This window comes from Vipera ursinii (genome assembly GCF_947247035.1).
Source record: "Vipera ursinii genome assembly, chromosome: 5".
NCBI lineage: Eukaryota > Metazoa > Chordata > Lepidosauria > Squamata > Viperidae > Vipera > Vipera ursinii.
The window spans coordinates 21,614,147-21,639,145 of NC_139518.1; the positions used below are offsets into that span (position 1 = coordinate 21,614,147).

General features: G+C 38.1%; 1 protein-coding gene across 5 annotated transcripts in view; it reads right to left on the reverse strand.

Moving 5' to 3' along the window:
- Nucleotides 1-1,395: 1,395 nt before the first annotated feature.
- LOC310641000 (schwannomin-interacting protein 1) overlaps nucleotides 1,396-24,999 on the reverse strand; it is a 345,609-nt gene continuing 322,005 nt past the window's right edge. For 3 of the 5 annotated variants that reach the window (XM_083363601.1, XM_083363604.1, XM_083363603.1), the window contains exons 3-7: nucleotides 21,434-21,551; nucleotides 20,205-20,402; nucleotides 16,408-16,531; nucleotides 14,937-15,030; nucleotides 1,396-2,082 (exon numbers count right to left, since the gene is read on the reverse strand). In XM_083363601.1, coding sequence (XP_083219727.1) covers nucleotides 2,031-2,082; nucleotides 14,937-15,030; nucleotides 16,408-16,531; nucleotides 20,205-20,402; nucleotides 21,434-21,551 — 586 coding nt within the window. In that variant the 3' untranslated portion in view covers nucleotides 1,396-2,030. Of the gene's footprint in view, nucleotides 2,083-11,386; nucleotides 11,438-14,936; nucleotides 15,031-16,407; nucleotides 16,532-20,204; nucleotides 20,403-21,433; nucleotides 21,552-24,999 lie in introns of all 5 variants that reach the window. The other 2 variants (XM_083363600.1, XM_083363602.1) reach the window with 1 other exon arrangement.

Consider the following 24,999-nt stretch of genomic DNA (forward strand, 5'->3'; position numbering starts at 1 on the left):
GGCAACCAATCCTCTCTTCTAGCTCTTAACCAGAGCAGAGAACAGGCTACAGTGAAAGCCTTAGTTCAACAATCGTAGGCAGTAGTTGGTAAATGGAGTCTAGAAAAACATCCTTGCCTCCATAAAAATCCACAAGGGAAGAGATGTCCAGCAAGGAGAAAGCTATCTGAGTCTGCAATGGGAGAGAAATCTGTAGCAGAAACAGCTGCTGTGAACAAGCAGCAAATATGTTAGTAGCAAAAGTGTAACATTGAAGAGCAAAAACACAAATAAAATAAAATTCTATAATTAAGAAGGTATAAACGTGATAAATAAATTGTAATGTTTGTTTGAATACATAATTGATTTATATTTAAGAAAACTAATGAACATCTTTCAACAGCTCAATACCTTAGGGAACACCTGCTGCCGGCATCAACTTCCCTCCGCCCTGTGCGTTCCCACAGAGAGGGCCTCCTCAGGGTGCCACCGGTCAGAGAATGTCGATTGGTGGCCCCCAGGGGGAGATCTTTCTCTGTGGGCGCCCCGGAGCTATGGAACCAATTACCGGTTGAGCTCCGGAAAGCGCCCGATCTTCGCTCCTTTCGCCGCGATCTGAAAACATACCTGTTCGAACAAGCCGGCCTGGCCTGAGGGGGGACTGGTGGGGTATTTTACTATTATTTTATTGGGGTTTTATTATGTATCAACTGTTTTTATGGGCATGTATTTAATTACCTTTTAATTTTTGTAACTCTGTGTTTTATTCTTGCCCTGTACACCGCCCTGAGTCCTTCGGGAGAAGGGCGGTATAGAAATATTAATAAAAAAAAATACTTTGAATTCTTTTCTTTGCATTTAATTTTGAGGGTTTTTTCTCTGTTTTTTTCTTCTGCTTTTTTCCCCACTTAGTTTTGCTTAGGTTTTTTCCCCCTTTAAGCCTACAGTATTTCCTCCAATACTGCTATGGTTCGTGCATGTTTGTTATAAGTGTTATCAATTGCAATGCCCTATAAAGTTCCATAAATAATTCGTAAAAGCTGCTATATCAAGTGTGCTATTTAGCCTTAAATTCAAAATTTATACATAGTAAGCAGCAATATTACTTTAATTATCAGCTTACAAGGTATTTTTACTAAGTTTAAACTTGTCAATTTGCCTATCATTGTTTATGCTCAGTGAATGCACAGTAACATAATGCAAATGTTTAAAATGGTAGACAGGTGCACACATTTTTTGGTGATGGAAATAGAAAAATATTATTTCACCATTCATATATGGTGAAATATATATCATTTAAGTCATCACATTGTTCCACTAATCAACAACAAGGCATCATATGAAAGAAATTTTTAGTTTTTATTTTACATATTTATACATAAAACTTTCAAGGTAATTCTTTCAACCCAACCGCATGTTAAATAGCACATCTAAAAATGAACTTTCGGTAGTCAACATTCACAAAATGTTGAAAACTGAGTAAAATATATATATATTACTGAAAGCTACAAGTTCACTACGAGGCAGGCATGTATTTTTTTTTCTTTTACTTGTATAGCACCTTCAAATTACAGTCTCATTTGTTTAAAACTACAGTGAAATGATAAAAAGTAGTCAATGGTAAAATACTGTTTAACTTAAAAGTCTCTAAATAAACAAAAATAAAAGTTAAACTATCCTCCTTCTTTTCATGTTTGCAATGTTTATAAGAATTGTACATTTTGTTCTACAATAAGATTATTGAAATGTCCAATATTTAGTGGCACAAGTAAAAAAAAACCCAAACCAACAGCAAATAAATTAAAAAAAGCAATTAGGCCAGTCACTGAACATAAAGCTTCAGATAGTAGGGAGCAATTCACCAAGCACTTTGTGCATCCACCATTGTTTCAAGGAGGGATTCGTGCAGGGTTCTTGGTGCTTGGCAGATTGTGCCCAGAATCAATGGCTAACACTGACTTTCTTGTGTGCCAGGTGTGGAACATCAGTGTTTATACAACCACAGAAGCAAAAAACTTCTAGTCTGTTTTTCAGTTGGATGGCTTCCCCTTTTATTTTGTTGGCATTTTTTCAGTCATGTGCTTCTGCTGACTTTCAGCATGTCTGGAGAGAAATGGAAAAAGCTACATTATTGCATAGAAACACAACATGAAACATTTTTTTCCATTTTAATATAAAACGACCGCACAGAAGAAAAATCTTGGGATAGGAAAGACAAAGAAATTAGTTTAGTCTTATATTTTATAAATTTAATACATTCATAAAATTAATAGTATATCTATCTATCTATCTATCTATCTATCTATCTATCTATCTATCTATCTATCTATCTATCTATCTACCCTTCATGGATTACTGCCTTGTCGTGGCGAAGGGGCTTGCGTAGTTCAATGAAGCTATGAGCTATGCCTTGCAGGGCCACCCAAGACAGACTGGTCATAGCAGGGAGTTCTGACAAAACGTGATCCACTGGAGAAGGAAATGCAACCCACTCCAGTATCTTTGCCACAAAAACCCTATGGACAGTACCAAAAGGAAAAAAAAAGATATGATGCTGGAAGATGAGCCCCTCAAGTCGGAAGGCGTCCAATATACTACTGGGGAAGAGCAGAGGGCTAGTACTAGTAGCACCAGAAAGAATGAAGCGACTGGGCCAAAGCCGAAAGGACGCTCAGCTGTGGATGTGTCTGGTGGTGAAAGGAAAGTCCGATGCTGTAAAGATTTTTTCTCCATAGGAACCTGGAATGTAAGACCCATGAATCAAGGCAAGCTGGATGTGATCAAACAAGAGATGACAAGACTGTACATCGACATCTTAGGAATCAGCGAACTAAAATGGACAAAAATGGGTGAAATTAATTCAGATGCCCATTAGGTATACTACTGCGGGCAAGAATCCCTCAGAAGAAATGGAGTAGCCTTCATAGTCAATAAAAGAGTAGGAAAAGCAATACTGGGATACAATCCCCAAAATGACAGAATGATTTCAGTTCGAATCCAAGGCAAACCATTCAATATCACAATAGTCCAAGTCTATGCCCCAACCACCGGTGCTGAAGAGGATGAAGTTGACCGGTTCTATGAAGCCCTACAGCACCTTATAGAACTAACACCAAAAATTGATGTCCTTATCATCATGGGGGATTGGAATGCTAAAGAAGGAAGCCAAAAGATAACCGGAATAACAGGCACGTTTGGCCTTGAAGTACAGAATGAAGCAGGGCACAGGCTGATATAATACAAGAAAGAATACGATGGTCATAGCAAACACTCTTTTCCAACAACCCAAGAGACGGTTCTACACATGGACATCACCAGATGGTGAACACAGAAATCAGATTGACTATGTGCTCTGCAGCCAAAGATGGAGAAGCTCTATACAGTCAATAAAAACAAGACCAGGAGCTGACTGTGGCTCAGATCATGAGCTTCTCATTGCAAAATTTAGGTTTAAACTGAAGAAAGTAGGAAAAAGCACTAGGCCACTCAGGTATGAACTAAATCATATCCCTGACGAATATACAGTAGAGGTGACAAATAGATTTAAGGAATTAGAACTGATAGACAGAATGCCTGAAGAACTATGGATGGAGGTTCGCAACACTGTATAAGAAGTAGCAACTAAAACCATCCCAAAGAAAAAGAAATGCAAGAAAGCAAAATGGCTGTCTGAGGAAGCTTTGCAAATAGCTGAGGAAAGGAGGGAAGCGAAAGGCAAGAGAAAAAAAGAAAGATACACCCAATTGAATGCAGAATTCCAGAGAATAACTAGAAGAGATAAGAATGAATAGTGCAAAGAAATAGAAGAAAACAATAGAATAGGAAGGACTAGAGATCTCTTCAAGAAAATTGGAGAGATGAAGGGAACATTTCTTTCAAAAATGGGCATGATAAAGCAGGGCTTTTCAACCAGTGGTACGCGTACCACTGGTGATTACGGGAGCATCTGGATGGTGGTACGCGGCGTCGCCTTTCTCCCCCCCGCCTCCCCCTTGCTCCTTCCCAGCTTACTTGCTGCCAGAAAACATGCTGCTTGGCGGCGGCCTGCAGGAACCTATCAGGTCGCGCAAAGGGCACAGGCCCCGTCCTCCCCTGGGACTCATTGTGCAGCAACCGTGTCATCCTTCCCCCAGAAGCAAGCGCAAGCCTGAAGGGGACAGAGCCATCCACTCCCTCAGCAGGTAGGTGTTTGTGTCCACTCGCGTCCATCTTCTTTTCCTCCCCCCCGTGAGCTTGTGATACCCCTCACGGCCCTCACATTGCCTCCCTCCCAGGGCTCAAGAGATTTCCCCCTCTCCTCTTCCCAATGTGCAAAGCAAAGGGGAAAGCAAAGTGGCCAGATGGCGCATGCCCTCCCCAAGGATTCATCCTGAGGCAACAGATTGGAATTTAGGCCCACGTTTGTTTTCCTGATGCATGCCAGGGTGCTTTGGTGCGTCTTCCATCCCTCCCATGTGAAGGGCGCCTTCCTGCCCTGTGGTCCACAGCAGCATTGTTGGCATGCGTGGATCAACTCTGAGCGAATACGAGGTGTTTCTGTTGCTGAAATAAAGCTTATTAAATGAGCTAGCAACCTCCAAGTATCGTTGATAAATCTTCCCCAACTTTCCTCCAGTACTTCATAAAGAGTTAAGTGGGCATCAGGTTTCTTGGTAAAAATGGATTTGGAAGGAAGGAAGGAAGGAAATGACGATGGGAGGGAGGGAGGGAAGGAAGGAGGAAAGGACAAAGAGGGAGGGAAGGAAGAAAAGAAGGGACAATGGGAGAGAGGGAGGGAGGGAGGGAGAGAAAGAGAGAGGGAGAGAGGAGAAAAATAGGGAGGGAGAGAAAAAGAAATAGAGGGAGAGAGAGAGAAATAGAGGGAGAGAAAGAGGGAGAGAGAGAAAGAGAAAGAAAGAGGGAGGAAAATAGAGGGAGAGAAAGAGGGAGAAATAGAGAGAGGGAAAGAAATAGAGGGAAAGAGAGAAAGAGAGGAGGAGAAAAAGGGAGAATGGGAGAGAGAAAGAAGGAGAGAGAGAAGGAAAAAGAAAGAAAGAGGGAGCGAGAGAAAGAGAAAGGGGGAGAGAGAGAGAAAAAAAATTAAATTAGTAACATCGTTGTTAAGTGAATCTGGTTTTCCCACTAACTTTGCTTGTCAGAAAGTTGCAAAAGGTGATCACATGTCCCTGGAACAATGTGACTATCATAAATAGGAATCGGTTGCCAAGGATCTGAATGTAAATCACATGACCCTAGGGATGTTGCAACAGTCATAAGTGTGAAAAATGGTCATAAATCACTTTTTTCAGTGCCGTCATAACTTTGAACAGTCACTAAGCAAACTGTTGTAAGTCAAGGACTACCGGTACTTTATCATTTTTTTGCTTTTTTTTTGGTCAAGTTTCTGACACCTTGCTGGGTGACTGCTGGTACTCGGACACTGCCTTATCCTAAAAGTGTTACAATGGGTGAAAAGGTTGAAAAGCCCTGTGATAAAGGACCAAAATGGCAGGGACCTAACAGAGGCAGAAGAGATTAAGAAGAGGTGGAAAAATTACACAGAAGAACTATACAAGGACGAGCTTAACGTCCCTGATAACCACGATGAGGTGGTCACTGACCTCGAGCCAGACATCCTAGAATGTGAAGTGAAGTGGGCCTTAGAAAAGCTGAGCAACAACAAAGCTAGTGGAGGTGACAGTATTCCAGCTGAGCTATTCAAAATCTTAAAAGACGATGCAGTAAAAGTGCTACACTTAATTTGCCAGCAAATTTGGAAAATTCAACAGTGGCCACAGGATTGGAAAAGATCAGTTTACATTCCAGTTCCAAAGAAAGGCAGTGCCAAAGAATGTTCAAACTATCGCACCATTGCACTCATTTCACATGCTAGTAAAGTTATGCTTAAAATCCTACAAGCTAGACTCCAGCAGTATGTGGATCGAGAACTACTAGAAGTACAGGCAGGATTTCGAAGAGGCAGAGGAACTAGAGATCAAATTGCCAATATATGCTGGATCTTGGAGAAAGCTAGGGAGTTCCAGAAAAACATCTACTTCTGCTTCATTGAGTATGCTAAAGCCTTTGATTGTGTGGATCACAATAAACTGTGGCAAGTTCTTAAAGAGATGGGAGTACAAGACCATCTTATTTGTCTCTTGAGAAACCTATATGCGGGTCAAGAAGCAACAGTGAGAACTGGACACGGAACCACTGATTGGTTCAAAATTGGGAAAGGAGTCTGGCAAGGCTGTATATTGTCACCCTGTCTGTTTAACTTATATGCAGAGCAAATCATGAGAAAGGCAGGGCTAGATGAATCAAAAGTTGGAATTAAGATTGCCGGAAGAAATATCAACAACCTAAGATATGCAGATGATACCACTCTAATGGCAGAAAGTGAAGAGGAACTAAAGAGCCTCTTGCTGCGAGTGAAGAAGGAGAGTGCAAAAGTTGGCTTGAAACTTAACATTAAGAAAACCAAGATCATGGCATCTATTCCTGGCAGATAGATGGGGAAGAAATGGAGGTAGTGACAGATTTTATTTTCCTGGGCTCCAAGATCACCGCAGATGGAGGCTGCAGCCAAGAAATTAAAAGACGCTTGCTTCTGGGGAGGAAAGCCATAGCAAATCTAGACAGCACACTAAAAAGCAGAGACATCACCCTGCCAACAAAAGTGCATATAGTCATTGGTCTTTCCAGTTGCAATGTATGGCTGTGAAAGTTGGACCATAAGAAAGGCCGAGCGCCAAAAATTGAGGCCTTTGAACTATGGTGCTGGAGAAGACTCCTGTGAGTCCCTTGCACTGCAAGGCAATCAAACCAGTCAGTCCTAGAGGAGATCAACCCTGATTGCTCTTTAGAAGGCCAGATCCTGAAACTGGAACTTAAATACTTTGGCCATCTAATGAGAAGGAAGGACTCACTGGAGAAGAGCCTAATGCTGGGAAAGATTGAGGGCAATAGAAGAAGGGGACGACAGAGAATGAGGTGGCTGGATGGAGTCACTGAAGCAGTAGGCGTGAGCTTAAATGGACTCCAGATGATGGTAGAGGACAGGAAGGCCTGGAGGAATGTTGTCCATGGGGTCGCGATGGGTCAGACACGACTTTTCGCAACTAACAACAACATATATATATAATGGCCTCATCCCAAGATTACTGATTACTTTAAAATGTGTTTGTGCATTAATGTTTACACACATTTTGTTTTACAAGGTTCAAGAGAAAAAACAGGTTTTACCTTCTTCTTCCAAAGATTAATCTTGTTAAGCTGTGCCCCTTCATCATCTGGAAAAGGGGTGGGGAACCATGGCTTTTTTATGATTTGTGAACTTCAACTCCTAGAATTCCTGAGCCAGCCATGCTGAGCCAAGCCATAAAGGGCCATGATTTTCCACCCCTGGTCTAGAAGAATATCAAAATACCACTCCCAGACAAAATACAATAAAGCTAACAACAATGTGTAGAAGAACATGAGAAGGAAACAAATGTTATGAGTAGCATAGTAATAATGCGCCTGAAGGAAACGGGGGAAATCCAAATTAAAATTCTTTCCTTATCAATCTTTCTGACTTGTCTCAGAGTTCACAGAGTTAGATGGGAGATTGACACATTTTACACTACGGTGTTCACTTGGATTTCACTTGGCCTTGACAGCCTCTGAATTACGTCTGCTGCCAAAATGAAACTCATCCCAACTGTCAAAGAAGATGAGAACATAAAATTGCGTAATCTTTGTCTTCAAAAGGAAACAAAGATAGAAAGCATTTTTTTACTTTCAGTATCTTTTTCCTAAACAAATTTAAGAGCTGCTTTGGTGCTGTATAAGCATGTTGGGCTATTTCATACATTTCATCTATGAAGCAATCCCTTCACCTGTTATCCTGTCATGCAAGGATAAAATCCAGAGTAAATACTGGGTCCATTTACTTCTCACTAACCATATTTTGTCAAAATTACCACAAGGTTGGGATAATGGCTGTTCTTTTTTCCCCTCCAACAAATATTCTCAGTCCTCAGTTACTTTTTGCTGCTGAAGAAGCGAATATCAAGAAATACACAGAAATTGTGGCTTCAGAGCTTGGCTCCCAAACATTTTGTGCAAGAGCATATAAACATGAGCACTTTTATACAATGGGTAAGGATCCCTGTGGCTCCAGGACTGCACCTATCTTCACATAAGTTTAGGTGCTCTCTCTGGAGTTATTCGAAGTTTGGACCATACTGTCATTTTGAATATGAAAGAAAAAAATATTTAATTGACGAGAATTATTGTGCTAACTGTATTTTTTTTTCTAGTTCATCTTTCTCCTTCATGATTGAAGCTATGAACAAATGTTAGAATACATTCACTGAAACAAAGAGACACAAAAAGAGAAAAAAATGTATAAAAATAATTATTAACTCTGATGCTGGCAGGGGAATTCTGGGAGTTGAAGTCCACATTTTAACATTTAAAATGAATGGTTTAAAACTGGAAAGCCCGTGAGGGAGAAGAGATAAGAAACACACCAGTATATCTGCTCGAGTTATAACAGCAATGGAATCGTAACTTGTGATGGACTTTTTGACCCTTTTTTGTGGTGGTGGTGAAGTGAATCACTGCAGCCATTAAGGAAATAGATGATTTGCCATGGGCACAGTTTTGCTAAAAAACCAAAAGTAAATGCTGATTTTTGGCAAAACCACCATAAAATGTGACCATGTGACTACAGAACACTGCAGCCCAGTTGCCAAATGCCCAAAATGCAGTCAGGGGACCATGATCCCCCTGGCCATCAGAATTTCAAAAGCAAGTCAGAAGTATCCCATTAAGTGACCAGTTGTAAGTTGAGCACTTATCTGTATCATGGCTGTATCCAAGATTTTGATATATTATTGAGTTCAAATGTTTTCACATCTCTTTACAGTTAATTTTTAGGAAACAATGTGCAAGATTGGACTATTATTTTCATATTTATTTATTTATTAAAATATCGCACCTCCCAAAAACTTCTGGAAAAGGTTTCTTCCACTTCCTATTATCTAATCATTTTAACTGACTAGATACTTTAGCTTGTAAATCTTGTTATTTTACAATGGAATATAGTTCCATCTCATGAGTCTGATGATTTAATAACTTGTGGCTTAATGTTAGCTCTCCCATCCTGATTAGTTAACCAATACCTTGCTATGTACCTGTGCTTCTAAGGCCCAAAGGTGTTTTTTTTCTCAAAAGGCAACTGGACTTTCTTGGTGTTTTCATTGAACTGAATAAGCTTCTTGGATGAGAAACAAAACATTTGCAAAGAAAACACCAAGAAAGTCCAGAAAAAGGTGAAAACCATGACCCAGATGATTGAGAATTAAAAATCTGCACAGACTGTGCTTCCAGTTTCTCCATACTGAGTTTCTATAAGAGCAGAGTTCAAAGAGACTTACACCAATTCAAGCAACTGTGAATAAATGCTTCCCTTGCATACCTCCAGATTCAAGAGGGAGCAATAGATGCAACTAGAGTATAGACCAGAGGTAGGCAACCTTGGCTTTTATGACTCGTGGACTTCAACTCCCAGAATTCCTGAGCCAGCGCTCTTTTATGACTCGTGGACTTCAACTCTCAGAATTCCTGAGCCAGCACTCTTTTATGACTCGTGGACTTCAATTCCCAGAATTCCTGAGCCAGCGCTCTTTTATGACTTGTGGACTTCAACTCCCACAATTCCTGAGCCAGCACGGCTGGCTCAGAAATTCTGGGAGTTGAAGTTCTTGAGTTATAAAAGAGCCAAGGGTGCCTACCCCTGGTAAAGACCCTAGTTCTTTATGAGTGCTCCTTTATCATTTTTAAGTAAAACCTTTGAACAGGTTACGCTTTCAGGTCCAAACAAGATGAAGGGGAAAAGGCTTCATTATTTCAATTCCAACGATGAGAGGAAAAGCTGTCCTTATAAAGCTGTCTATTTTTTTAAAAAAACCATTTAGATAGTAGCAATTGCCATCTAAATTTTAACTCTCTAATGGGAAGTTGCTTTTTTTCAGAAGCTGTTAGCAATAAGATGGCACTTCTATTGAGATTGCAACAAAAAATAGTTTAACCAACTCTTTCCATGTGGCTATTCTTTAAAAAGTAAAATCTTAGAGCTTGATGTTTTCTACAAACCATTACGAAATTTCCAGTGATATTCTTAATGTCTCTTCAGTTTGGTCCTTTGTAGCCACATGTTTTCATAGCTGAGCAAAAATGCATTTCCTAATTTTGTCCCTAGAGGGCATAGAATTATTTCTATAGATACTATCCATCACCTTTTTTTTACTATGTATATGACTCTTTCCTCAAGTTCAGGAAAATCCATAATGGAGAATTCATTATTATAATAAAAATGATAAACGTATTAATGAAAATACCCAATTTTGAAACAGTAGTCTAATTTTCCAGATGTCTATAGATAAGGACCATTTGATCATCAAGGGCTGCAAAAATTGCTGAAAAAATATGATGTGTGCTCACCATATTTTACTGATAAGGCTCAAAAAGACATAAAACATTAATCTGCTTCAATCATTCATCTATAACCTGGTATTCTTCTGGTTATACTTCTATTATGATTCTCAGATATCCTGGCTACGCCTATTAGGAGAGTTACAGTTTCAACATCTTTAAAGGACACTTCAAAAATTGGGAAAAGCTAGCTTAGGTATTTCATTGCCTATAAAATGTGCCCTTGCAAGTATTGACTGAGCTCAGATTAACATGGATTCTACTTCATAATGAATGTCTTGATGAATCGAGATAAATCTATGCTTTCTTTTTTCAACATTCACAATTAAAACATAGCAGCTCAAACTTTTAATGCAGACAAATTATATATTTGAAAAGCATTTTGATTAAAATAGGATGTGTCCTATGTACAACTTACTTTTTTCACAATTTGAAGTGATTTTTCACTCCAAACCCTTCAGATTTTTATGAAACAAGAGTTCAAAACTTCCTGAGTTCTCAAACTACTATGTACAAAAGTATTGGGAAGGGGGGGAGGAGTGAAGGGAAATGTACAGGCATTTATCAAATAGTCATATCTAAATTACCCCATCCAAACCTTTGTTCCATCAAAAAGGCCATGTGGTTGAATAATTAATGGTGTGGCATCAAAAATAAGCACTGAAGATATTGTATGAATTTACGTTCCTGGAATTTTGAAGATGTTAGATCAGTGGTAGCACGCACAACATTACATGGAAGAAAATTACAAGAAAGGCAGTCTAGCATATATTGCTGTGAAATTACCACAGAGACTTTCTTAATGAGACAATCTGGGAAATAGGAAAGTAATTTGGAGCAAAGGACAACACAGGGTTTACAAAAGGAGAAAAGAGTGAATATTGCAAGAGGAGGGGACGGATTAGAGAGATCTGGATAAACAGAGGTTTTTTTAATTATATTTTACCTTGTCTGTAGCAATGGTGCTAAATTATCATGGAATTGAGAGGGGGCCACACTGTAAGAGAAATATTACAGAAAAAAACATAGTTGGATTTGCTTTGGCTCAGTTAAGTCTTGGTTTACAGATGATGAATTCTTCTCTTTTAGGATTAAAATCTATCAAAAGTTGAGGTGAAAAATCCAGCCAGAGCAAAATTAATCAATTTCAAGTCATTGTATGCATCAATTGGCAAATTCTATGAATTAATCATAGAAACACAACATGTATTCTGAATCGTGTAATTTGTGAATTTCCCCATCATTCCTACAAGCATTTTTTTCCAGCAAATTCTATCTATTTGATTCTTTGGTAAATACACTCAGAATTGCAGGGGGGAGGGTGAAGCTACATTCATAAACTTAACTTCATTGATCTTCTAGCCATCTTTGGATTATTTTGATTGATTTTGCTCCCTCAAGTCAAAAAGTACAAAATCATTTTCTATGGCCAACCACAGTTCCATTCTTTAAATAATTAACAGCAGCCTTCTGGTTGGATGGAAAATTCATCAGCATATATGTCAACTATCCCATGAAGCAAGAAGCAGGAAACAAAGGAACTACATAATTTTTTTAAAAAAAGGCAATTTTGGGGACATCCTCAAGTCCTTATGGCATAGATGCCCCACTGTTTTTAGAGAGTTATATCCTCATAAGGTAGCCTACATGTTATTCCCAACTTAATGTAGAAGGGTCTAAATTAATCCTTACAGTTCCAGTTCTTAGTTCTGTTTTCCATCTGCTCCATCCTAGAGCTTGTATGATCTATGATACTTCATTCATTACAATAGTGATGATGTGGTTAACGATAGGCATTTGCTGACTCCTATTGGCTTGTCAAGGCTGCAGTAGGTACACTGCCTATCTTGCAGTGATCACTGCCCTTCACAGCCAATTTGCTGGGCTGAAGGAAAGGCTGGACACTGGATTTCTGCTGGGGCATCTGCCTACCTAATGCATGACCTGTGTTTTGTGAACTCCTTATAGATACTAGTATACTATTCTTGTGACAAACTGCTATTCCTATTATTAAATTTGTGTCCAGCAAGCTATCAATCTATCAAAATACTGTAACTAATCCCTGCCAGTTGATTTTTCATGGATTTTGTCCCAAATGAGTATATTATAGGTTTTCTGTTGTCAGAAAGATTTTGTTGGGTTATGTTTGCTATTGCTTTTATTACGGGTAGGTGAAAAGAGAAGCGTGCCATTTTGCCTACTCCAATGCCATTTGGTATATTTGGGATATACTATGGTGAAATTCACAAAGAGTTCTCAGCTTCCTCTTTGGCCCAAGAAAAGGGAAGCTCAGTAAACTGGTGTCCAAAAATAGCTCAGCTGACTTAGCTGAAAAGATAGAAGATGGGCCTAGGATAAAATAGATGGAGCTGTGTGCAACCGTAGCTCGTGTAACCTACTTTACACTGTATTCCTCCTCTGCTCTATTGAGCTGGCAGCCAGGACACTCGTAGACCATAGCTAGAAACAACTTGGATTTCAAATTCTGGCTTTTTAAAGCACTCCTTCAGAAGCCAGATCCAGTTCCTAGGCACATAGAGTGTTAAGGGGAAGACTTGCTTCTGCAGATCTGAGTCACTGGATGACCTTATTGCAAAGCAGCTCTGACTCATCACTTCAGCTAACTGAGAAGCAGCTAAAGCCTTCATCCCAGGCATGCACCACACTTGCTCAAGCCTGTCTTCTACACCTCCAGAAGAGTGACAAGAAAGCCTGACGAAGCTGGTGGGGAGGAGACACAATGTTAAGAGAACCCTCTGACAATCAGGGCAGCAGAAGTTATACTGACATACTTTTTTAACAACAACTTGAGAATGCATATTAATGCAACCATGAGAAAGAGCCCTTAGCAAGATATAGCAAAATTAGGGAGAAAAACCCCAATAGCTAGATTATTGAGAAAGAGATGTGGCAGAAATAGAATCCAACAGCAGTTGGAATTCTAGTCTAGATGAACATCTTAAAACAGACTCTAGAATGAAGAAGCAGCTGGCTGACAGGCTGTACTCAGTGTGTGGTCCTCAATGGAACTGCATCTACATGGAAGGAAGGGCTCTGTTCTGGGCCCAGTGCTCTTCAACATCTTTATCAATGATAGGGAACGGTTGCTGGAATTGGGTATGTCTAGTTTAATGAAGAGAAGGGTGAGGGGTGACATGATAGAAGTGTTCCAATATCTCAGGGGCTGCCACAAAGAAGAGGGAGTCAAGCTATTCTCCAAAGCACCTGAAAGCAGGACAAGAAGCAACGGATGGAAACTAGTCAAGGAGAGAAGCAACCTAGAACTAAGGAGAAACTTCCTGACAGTTAGAACAATTAACCATTGGAACAACCTGCCTCCAGAAGTGGTGAATGCTCCAACACTGGAAGTTTTTCAGAAGAGACTGGACAGCCATTTGTCTGAAATGGTATAGGGTTTCCTGCCTGAGCAGGGGGTTGGACTAGATGACCTCCAAGGTCCCTTCCAACTTATTATTATTATTATTAAGTGGCTATACCTGTGCTTGAAGCAACGTTTACTATTTCCCTGCCAACAAGATCTTTCTAAAGCAAAGGAGAGACAAAAATTGAAGAACTATCACACTAGAAGCAATTAGAGGAAATACAAAGTTTGAATTCTAAATTACAGATTGATTCAATGATTCAAGAAACTCCATTAATAACCAGATAGGAAAGTATAAATCAGAGACAATTGTCTGATTGCCGAAATCTGCAATCCATCTTCTGATTTTAAAGGACAAAGCCACATGCATAAAATCAACACAAAATCAAGTACTAGTCTAGTTAAAAATAAAGTAGCAAAACAAACAAACCCAGAATCAAAAACCTACCAGCAATAATGATGGATACTCTTTACCAAACCAGATTTGTTTTCAATGTTTCAAACTTTGATTCAAGAGGGCCAGTTATTTACCCAAACGCCATTATCTATCAAAGGAGGAATGGTACCTGTTCTTTTGGTTGGGTGCTTCAGCCACATTTGCTTGGTAGCAACTGAAGGTAAATATTTAATACAAAAAATTTCTTGCATTGTATCTTAAAGAATGTTGTAAGAGGACAGCTTTTTAAAAAAATTAATTATTCCTTCCCATGGTATTTACTCAACTTCTGCTCTGAATAAGAGTTCTGGAGAAATAAAGCTTCTGCATATTATTTTATGATATTGGTTTGTAAAATAAAATAAAAGTAAACAGCCAAATAAGTGGGACATGTGGTAGCATCACGGTGCTTGTTTCATCTCTTTGATGAAATCTTGGCTTGCTGTGAATGCCACTGTTGTGTAGCCCTAAACAAAATAAGCCATTTCAACCTGTGAACTCATAGGTCTTAGAGATTTTCTATAGCTTTCTATGATCCAAGCTTAAGTTGATGAGAAAATAGTTTGAGGAATTCAGAACATTGCCTGCCACCCAAAGAAGCAGTGACAGGTCATTTGCCCCATGAAATGATTTTCATACAAGCCTTACCAACAGAATTTAATAGACACTGATATTAACCTGGTCAAGTCTTCGATGTCTACCAGCATTGCATCTTGCTCTGTGTGCAGTTCATCTCGAATAAGCAGCAGTTGCACCAATTCTTCATTTAAACCTGATTTTGAAAAAGAAGTTTAGACTTACTTCTCTTCTGTCCCTAACATTTTGGATACTTTTAGCCACTGTGAAGCATACATTTGATAACTCATTCCAAACAATATAATGGTCTTCATTAGTTTTTTGGCTTACATATAAATTAGGAAGGATATGAAGTCATGTTTTAAGAATAGTGGGTAGCAAAACACTGAAATAATACTGTTGTAGGTCTCGTGGGATAATCAAGGACAAATTCTCATGGCAGCACAGAATCTTAAATTGACAGGCAATCCATAGAACATCTGGCTTTTCTTTAGCTGAAGGAATTGATGGAAAATCCTCACTACTGAATATCTAAGGGACTAAAGCTGCATTTGCCATCAGGATATTGCCAAGGTCAGAAGCTGCATTATCTAAGAGGTCGTGCCCTCCAATTGTGTTGGGACTAAACATCTATGTTTTAATGCCAACCCATCTGGAGAACCACATGATAGGAAAGACTGATGTAAGATGCTGCCCTGGCTCTACAGACCCATAAAAGCAGCTATTGTTCTTACCATAACAGCCACTGATTTCATGTCAGAAGAAAACAACTAAAATGAATTCCTTACTCCCTAATTAGATAAGGGACTCATAGTATTTCTCCACCTGTCTCCTCCATATGTGTCAGGACCATAACTAATGTTGGCAAGTTGCAGCTTCACCAGAAGGTGAACATTTATTTATTTGCTAGATTTATAAGGCTCCCCAACCCAAACAATGTGTCTCTGGATGGCATACCACATAAAAACAAACAATAAAAGAAAAAAAAAAGTCACATAGCATTAAAACATACACAATATATAAACATGATGTATTTATATAAAAATCCACAAATTCTCCATGACAAATTGAGCCATTCTCTGGGGTCAGAGTGGTTAATAAAAGTGACAAAAGGCAATGGCAAATCATTAACCTAACCCAAAAGCTGAATTTGACTCCAAATTGTCTTTTACTCCCAGAAAAAACCCCAAGCTCTTTCATACAGTACTGGAAAAAACAGATGTATTTCTAGCCTAGAATTCATTTTTTTTGAGGATGTCTGCACTCTCTCCCATCATCCCATTAACTCGTATAATCTATTCTCCCATCTTAGATGAGAATATTAATACCAATTTATTAATGTCACTTTATTCAGCTGAAGAACCCTGAGGAAATCTGTGTGCAAATTACAAAATAACAATTAGTTCCCAAGCTACTAGTAGAGACATGGTGTCCAATGATAAAATTTATTCTTATCTAGTATTTCATTATAATTTTGCCATGGAGATAATGGAACCTAATATATAGGACCTTGACCTTAAAAACTGGGAATAATAGTGAGACAAAGAAAAATTGCAGAAGTATTTCCACTTACTTTCTATCTGTGAATGTAGATCATTGACTATCACTTGTAGTTGCCCAATTGTCATATCTCTCAGGTCTGTGGGTTTTAAACTTCTCTTCATCAAGCATTCACTTATATGAGGCATATGTGGCAGCTAAAAATAGCATTAAAACATTTAAGGCATGCATTAGTTTTAGCAGCACACTCTTTGTTTGCAACAATCAACTTTCTATGTCAACACAGTAGTAATAACATCGATATTTTTAATAATAATAATAATGATGATGATGATGATGATGATGTAGCAGTGCCTGGAGACAGCAGAATAGACGAGAAAGAACTGAAGAAGATAACAAAATACAAAGACCTACAAATAGAAAGACTGTGGCAAAGGCAAGCAAGAGTAGTACCAATAGTAATAGGCGCCTTGGGTGCAATCTCAAAACAACTGGAGCACCACTTGAACACCATTGGCATTGACAAATTCGCCATTAGTCAATTGCAAAAGGCGGCCTTACTAGGAACTGCTTCCATCTGCGACGATATCTGTAACACCATCAATCATCCACATCAGCCTATCCCAGGTCCTTGGTAAGGACTCGATAGGTAGACAAAAATGCCAAATCCAGTCTAAACATCTGGCTGACTGTGCAATGATCAATAATGATGATGATGATGGAAGGGACCTTGGAGGTCATCTAGTCCAACCCTCTGCTCAGGAAGAAAACCCTATACCATTTCAGACAAATGGCTGTCCAGTCTCTTCTTAAAAACTTCCAGTATTGGAGCATTCACAAATTCTGGAGACAGGTTGTTCCATTAGTTAATTGTTCTGTCAGGAAATTTCTCCTTAGTTCTAGGTTGCTTTTCTCCTTGATTAGTTTCTATCCATTGCTTCTTGTCCTGCCTTCAGGCGCTTTGGAGAATAGCTTGATTCCCTCTTCTTTGTGGCAGCCCCTGAGATATTGTAACACTGCTATCATGTCCCCCCTCATCCTTCTCTTCATTAATCTAGACATAACGAATTCCAGCAACCATCCCTTATATGTTTTAGCCTCCAGTCCCCTAATCATCTTTGTTGCTCTTCTCTGTACTCTTTCTAGAGTCTCAACATCTTTTTTACATTGTGGTGACCAAAACTGGATGCAGTATTCCAAGTGTGGCCTTACCAAGGCATTGTAAAGTGGTATTAGTACTTCACATGATCTTGATTCTATCCCTCTGTTAATGCAGCCTAGCACTGTGCTGGCTTTTTTGGCAGCTGCAGCACACTGCTGGCTCATATTGAAGTGATTGTCCACCAGGACTCCAAGATCCCTCTCACAGTTACTACTATTGAGCAAGGTACCACCTATACTATACCTGTATATTTGGTTTTTCTTGCCTAAATGTAGAACCTTACTTTTTTCACCATTGAATTTCATTTTGTTAGATAGCGCCCAGTGTTCAAGTCTGTCCAGATCCTCCTGTATCTTAAGCCTATATCTTCTAGAGTATTGGCTATTCCTGCAAGCTTAGTGTCATCTGCAAATTTGATGAGTTCCCCATCTATCCCCTCATCCAAATCGATGATGAAGATGTTGAAGAGCACTGGGCCCAGGATAGAGTCCTGGGGCACCCCACTACACTCTTCCCTCCCTGTAGATGCAGTTCCATTGAGGACCACACGCTGAGTACGACCGGTCAGCCAGCTATGAATCCATCTGGTGGTGATGCTGTCTAATTCACATTTTTCTATCTTATCAAGTAGTAGGTTGTGGTCTACTTTATCAAATGCCTTACTGAAGTCCAAGTAAATTATATCCACAGCATTCCTCTAGTCCACTAATTTTGTCACTTGGTCAAAGAATGTAATAAGATTTGTATAGCACAATCTGTTTTTGACAAACCCATGTTTGCTTTTAGTAATGACTTTGTTTGCCTCTAGGTGTTCACTGATTCATTGTTTGATTATCTTTTCCAGAATCTTCCCAGGTATTGAGGTCAGGCTGATTATATTATATTAAAGTGTCCTGAACAGTGCACATAGAGGTATCCTCGACTTACAACATTCATTAAGTGATCATTCAAAGTTACAATGACACTGAAGAAAATGACTTTTGACAATTTTTTACACTTACAACCCGTTACATCCCCATGGCTATGTGATCAAAATTCAGGAGTTTCGCAACCGGCATGTGTTTATGATGACTGAAAGGTCATGTGATCCCCTTTTGAGACCTTCTGACAAGCAAAGCCAATGGGGGAAGCCAGATTCATTTAACAACCGTGTTATTAACTTAACAACTGCAGTGATTTACTTAACTGTGGCAAAAAAGTTGGTAAAATGGGGCAAAAACTCACTTAAATACTGTTTTGTTTAGCAACATAAATTTTGGGCTCATTTGTGATAATAAGTCGAGGACTACCTGTATAAATTCTTGGTTCCATATCAGTGCACAGAATATATAGTCTCACAGAATTCTTTATTGGCCAAGTGTGATTGGATACACAAGGAATTTGTCTCCAGTGCATAAGCTCTCCATGTACATACAATAACAAAATGATAGGTCACAGATCATAGCTACAATCATTGATCATAATGATTAAAGATTGTGTAGGGGGCACATATTAGAAATATGTGTTAAGGAAACTCCCTAATCACTAAAACTGTGTATTGATGCCATTCACACTTGCAGCAGAATCTGATGGTACTGTACTTAATGGGCCATAGAATTTTAGATTGAAGAGGGAGGAGTATCTCTTCTATGAAACAGGGAAATGTAAAACTGGCATGTGCAAGAAAAATTTGAAGGCTGAGAAAATGTTACCTTCATTACCTCTTTTATCTCACCACTTTTGCCAGCATTGGTACAAGTAGTCCTTGACATACAAAGTGTTGCTTAGCGACTGTTTAAAGTTATCACGTACCCTTCAAAAGGGTACTTATGACCTGGATTTGAATGTCTGTCCCCTGTCACATGAATGCATTTTGGGCGCTCATTTTTTTGGATATGTGCAGTGATCACCTGAAAATTTATGATGCTTTTGCCAGAACTTGGTGTTTACTTCTGGCTTTCCACAAAAGCCACTCAATAGTAAACAATGGTTTGTCATTATGGGGTACTGAGCGTAGATTAATGAGAAAAAGAAAAGATTTTCCACAACTGCAGTATCAGGCTGCAGCATAACAAAATTCCCAAAAGCGAAGGGGGTCTGAATACTTTCTGAATGCGCTGTATATAAAATACAATTCAAATGCAAGTGGTCCTAGGATTATAATAGCAATTGGAACCAGTACTTCCATTACTAAATTATGTGATCATACAACACAAGGTCATGTGACCATGCTGCTTAGCAATGGCATTCCCCATTGCCATTTTAAAGAGAGGATCCCAGATCATTAAGTGAGGGCTACTGAGAGAGCAGGAAGGACTTAACAAGAGTGACTTGCAATCTTCCTTGCTGGTTTCCCCATTGACTTTGCTTGTGGGAGGCTGCAAGGAAAGCTGCAAATTGTGATCATGTGACTACAGTGCATGGCAACCACCATACATGAAATCTGGTTGCCAGGAGCCTAGATTATGATCACATTAGTACAGGGACCTTGCAACAGCTGCAACATTGTCGACATTGTCCCTCCTATTCAGCAGCTTTTGTAACTATGAATGGCTGCTGAACAAACGGCTGTAACTTGAGGAATAACCTTACCTTATTTTAAAAAAAATTCTAAGTGTACAGAAAAAAAATACAAGCACTTTAATTTATAAATACTTCCCTCCACAAAGGTTATGGAAAGTCCAAAAATGTAAGGAAATTAAAGGAATGAATTTTTATGCGATACATACAAGATCAGCTACTGGAGATTTTTTCCTATTCTGTTTTTCCACTTCTACTTGCATTTTGGCCATTGGCTTTGCCATCGCCAGAGCCATTTTGGCTTCAGCTTGAAGTTTCTTTTGTCTTGTGAGAAAATCCATATCATCCAAGGATTCAGATTCCTCCTCAGTAGTATCTCTGTCAGAATAGGAAGAGCTCTGCTTGCTCTAAAAAAAAAAGTGCAAATGTAAAATAAGCATGGACTTACTTTAAGATTTTAAGATCCCACATACTGATGTAAAAAAAGGATTACCTGACTCTGTAATTACTTGATATATGTACAAATAAAAAAAGTCATACACTGATGTAAATAACATAAGTGGGCAATACTATTATATATGTGCGTGTATGTTCATGTACATAAACAAACCTATCTTTGGCAAGTGTATCTGAAGCCTTCTTTGCTTCTTTGAGTTTGTTATCTCTGCCATCTTTGTTCCATTTTTGCTTAGGACTGTTTTTCTTGTTTTAAAGGTTTTTTTCTTGCGTTAAAGTGTTTTAAAGTTTAACAATCTGTAAGCTGCCTATAGCATTTGTATCATCCTTTAACTTGCAGTGGGTAGGGCCACATCAGAGAAATCAACAGGGCGAGCAAGTACATGGGAGTCGAATCCAAAATTAGTTTTAACAATTAACCCCCCAAACTGAAAGTCTCATGTTTTGATGAGAACTTTAATCATAAAAGAAAAGCACTGAATATTATTTAAAACATATTTAAATGTCACTGTCAAATTTAGCCAGCATATTGTGCATCTCTATTCTAGAAGTAGAGAGCTTAGACAGCTGTATAAGGCCTCTCTGTTGCCCATTATTAGCACTGGATTCTCGACAAACCAAGCCATCAAGAGCAGCTGTCCTTGCCACGTATGTAATTCCCAGTGACAAATGAAAGGGTATTCATTATCTTTCATACTGGTATTTCTCAATCTCAGCAACTTTTAAAATATGTAGACTTTAATACCCAGAATCCTCCAGCAAGCAGTTGTGGTTGATCTTAAAAGTCACTTAAGTCAAGCAACATTATTTTAGTAGCTCAATCTAGATACACACAAGTGCCTTGAAAAAGTCAGTCTTTACATTGCCAATGAACGTTACTGTATTAAAGGTATGTTGAAACTGTGGTGGAAGAAGGTGGTTTATCCTTCCCAACTTTTCTGAAGGATCTACATGTGCTTATCAGATCAACAGCAAAACTCACCATAGGAGATAAAGGTGTATCTAGACTAGTTTCAGTCTTGCTGTCATCAGCATCACTATCTTTGTCACTTCCACTGTCATTGACAAAACAAATTTGCAAATTCATCCCACTCTGTAACCTTGAAAAGAAAAAAGAAGAGTGACAGCTATCATTTTCTGCAGGGATGCTAGATGCATTTAATCACTGGAAAGTGGATTAAATGTGGAGCTAAACAGGATTATTTCTAATCTTAAATGTTTATGCTCAAAAGCTATATAGGTACTTTACTGCTCATACATTTAAATAAAATTTAGTCTGTTTAACTTGCATGAAATTGCTAAAAAGATTAGATTGGAACAAATATTTAACAGAAGACTTTTAGTTCCAGATATTACACCTAACTGTTATCGGTGGTTATTAAATCAAATCAAATCAAATCTTTATTATAGTCATAGACAAGCATAGGAAGGAAAAATACAGTTACTAATTATAAAAGGTTAATAATTAATATCTATATGTATACATCTCTATACAGGACTACCTGTAGTTATAATACAGTGAATTCAGAAATTGAAATGCAGGTAAACAAGTTAGAAGAAATGTCAATATGGACTTTACAATTATCATCTTGGGTAGAGGTGGGTATGACATCCGACATTTGGCCTTGAAATTTTATCCTCAGGCCCATACGCCAAAAGGTAGGCAAAATAATCCATACTCCAATAAGTAAGAAAAAGAAGTGAGCAAGACAGTGATTAAAATAAATATGAGCAGCTTCCCATATATTATTTTTTCCCCATGTCACATTAGAAAATAAAATTCTATAGCAATGAATTTTGCTGCAAAGGCTATATCCATGCCTCCAAAGATCACACCTGGCCTTCAGAGTTCACTAATGCTGTACAGGATTAAGTACATCTGTTTATCAAAAGGGAAGAATGCTGACATAAATACTTAGACATAAAAATAAGAGGAAAATATATTGCCCAAATGTTCATACCAGAAAAGTAGCCACAATATAAAATAATGTGGGATTTCAAACAATGAGAAGACTAATCTTGTTTGGTTTCATCAATAATCTGCAATATCTATTTTATAAACTGGGGAAAACTGATATACCAAGTATAATTCTTGGTGGTCTGAGTGATGTAATTCTTATATTAAGAGTTAAGCCTTTTAAGCCTGCTTACAAGTTAATTTTAAAACTGATTTTAATTTTCCTTTATCTGTGAAGCACATTCCTTTTTAAAGGTTTTGGATTTCAACTTGCAGCATTATATCCAGCACTGAAATTGCAGCTCATCACATTTAGAGAGAAAAAGTTAGCTAAAACTAAATTAAGGTAATGTCACCTTAATACAGTGAATTTGAGTAACTGTATTCCCTACACTTTTTATCTAGTCCTACTGTACATCTTAAGTAGAAGGGATCTCTGCAAGACAAATTGCTTGTGCTTTGACTTACAATTGTTGAACCTTTAAAAAAAGCAGGGAAGGAAGGGAAGTGGAATGCCAAACTCATGCCAGTTATGAAGATACCTTAAGCCCCTCTTAGAAAAATGAAATAATTTACCAGATGAGAATATGAAGTACATTACCAGGCCATTGATAAACTAAATCTGGATTGTTAAAGTATTATTCTAATTTTGAAAGAAAGAAGGGAGAAATTACAATGTTGAAAACAATTTACCTGTAGCAATAATAAAAATAATAAAAAATATAATCACTTCCTATTAAGACATGCAAAGAAATGCTTTAGCCACACATTCCTGCTATCTAAACCAATCCTGAGATCAGCCACAAGGTGGCTTATAGTACCTTCTGCAATTTGCAGCATTGATTCATGTTGCAGTGGAATCTACATACATATTAAAGGACTTACATTTAAAATTCAAGGACCAGACATTTATTTGTGTTTACAGAGAGGCACCTGCTAAAGCATTAATAACCTGCATGTGAGTCAGAAATAAAGCAATATTTTTAAAAGCCTATTTCAATACTACATGGTGCTGGCCTACTATAAAACAATTGCTCCACAAAAGTGCTTATTATGAGTCTGATGCTCTTATCATTCTGGATTTATAACCACAGATAGTAGGTTGCATAGAAAGACATGTTTTTACCAGGCATATATGTAATATTCATGTAGGAATCATAATTTATATGAAAATTATTCCAAATCTGTTATTTCATTAAGAACATGAAATACGATGGACAAGTAATCACCAAGCAAAGACATAATAAGCATATGCTTTGATTTATATTATTCCTTGATAGCTCCCCCTCACCCCAAGATTTAATTTTGTATTACTCTTCATGGAAAAGGACAGTAAAATATTACTTTCCATTTACTTTAATGCTTCTTTGGATGTATTATTAATATGCAATATATAATGAATAATTATATGCATATTTTTTATGGTGAACAAGGTTTCCAGTGGATATTAGATCTAAATTTTAAACCTTAGGGCATAAATTACAGATACCCAAGGACTGTTTTCCTCTTTGTTCTAGTATTGTTTGCAAAGAAAAATACTGTAGGTTAATTTCTAGCTTTTTTGCATGAGTTATAATATCCCTGACAAATGTGGAAGTAGAGTCTTAATTTCAGGTATGAAGTAAGGCAATTTTAGGACTTATTTTAGTCCTAGTACCATTTACCTGGGAATAAATTCATAAAGTTTAATAGAAGTTACTTCTGAATAAGTCCACCTCTTGGGTCAGCCCAAAAGCCCATTTAGTTTCACATTCTGTGTATCACAGTCACCATCAGGAAACTCACAATTATGAAATGAGGGCGTGGTCCTCTTTCCACACTTTTCCCTGAAGCTGTGTTTCTGGTGGTACTAGCAAGAGGAATAGCAATTGGAGATCTATTCTCCACATATTTTTCTAGTCCCCATTTAAAATGTATCTGGTGACATAATCAAATCTAACTTTCATAGTTGAAGTAATCATTCCATTAATACTATCAATGTGATTTATGGTTGTGGCTGCTGTTCTTCTGGTTCACCATTTAGCTAACAGATTACTGAATACTTAGGAGAAGCTCACTGGATCAGAAAATATTGATCTTTAGAGTGACTTGAAAGATCCATAATGTGATCCTGAATGAAGAAACTGACCTGATGTATGTCATCAAAATCTGTCTGGGCAAAAATGTGAGTGTCAATTTGATTAAACAATGATGGAATCAGGAATTCAAGCACAGAAGGGGAGAAATGATTGAGGAAGACATGAAATCAGGATATTACAGAGTATCTTGTCTGGGAATTTCATGCCATGAGTTTTTTGTAATACCATAAAGCAGAACTGGGATTCTGTTGTATATTGTCCAACAATCTTACTGTCTGAACTTGTTTAAGAGGCAAGGAGGCATGTCCCTTCCAAATAATTGTGCCTGAATATTTAACGTTGTTTGGTTTATAAGTTAAGTATTAAAATATTTGTTTTTCAGATGGTTTAAAACCTCTATGTCATGAAAAAACCACTAAAACACAAATCAACAATATTCTAAAAGATAGAGCTGGCAAAGGAAGACAGCAGCAAGAAAAAAGTCATTTTAAAAAGTCTTCCAAGCTTTTTTTA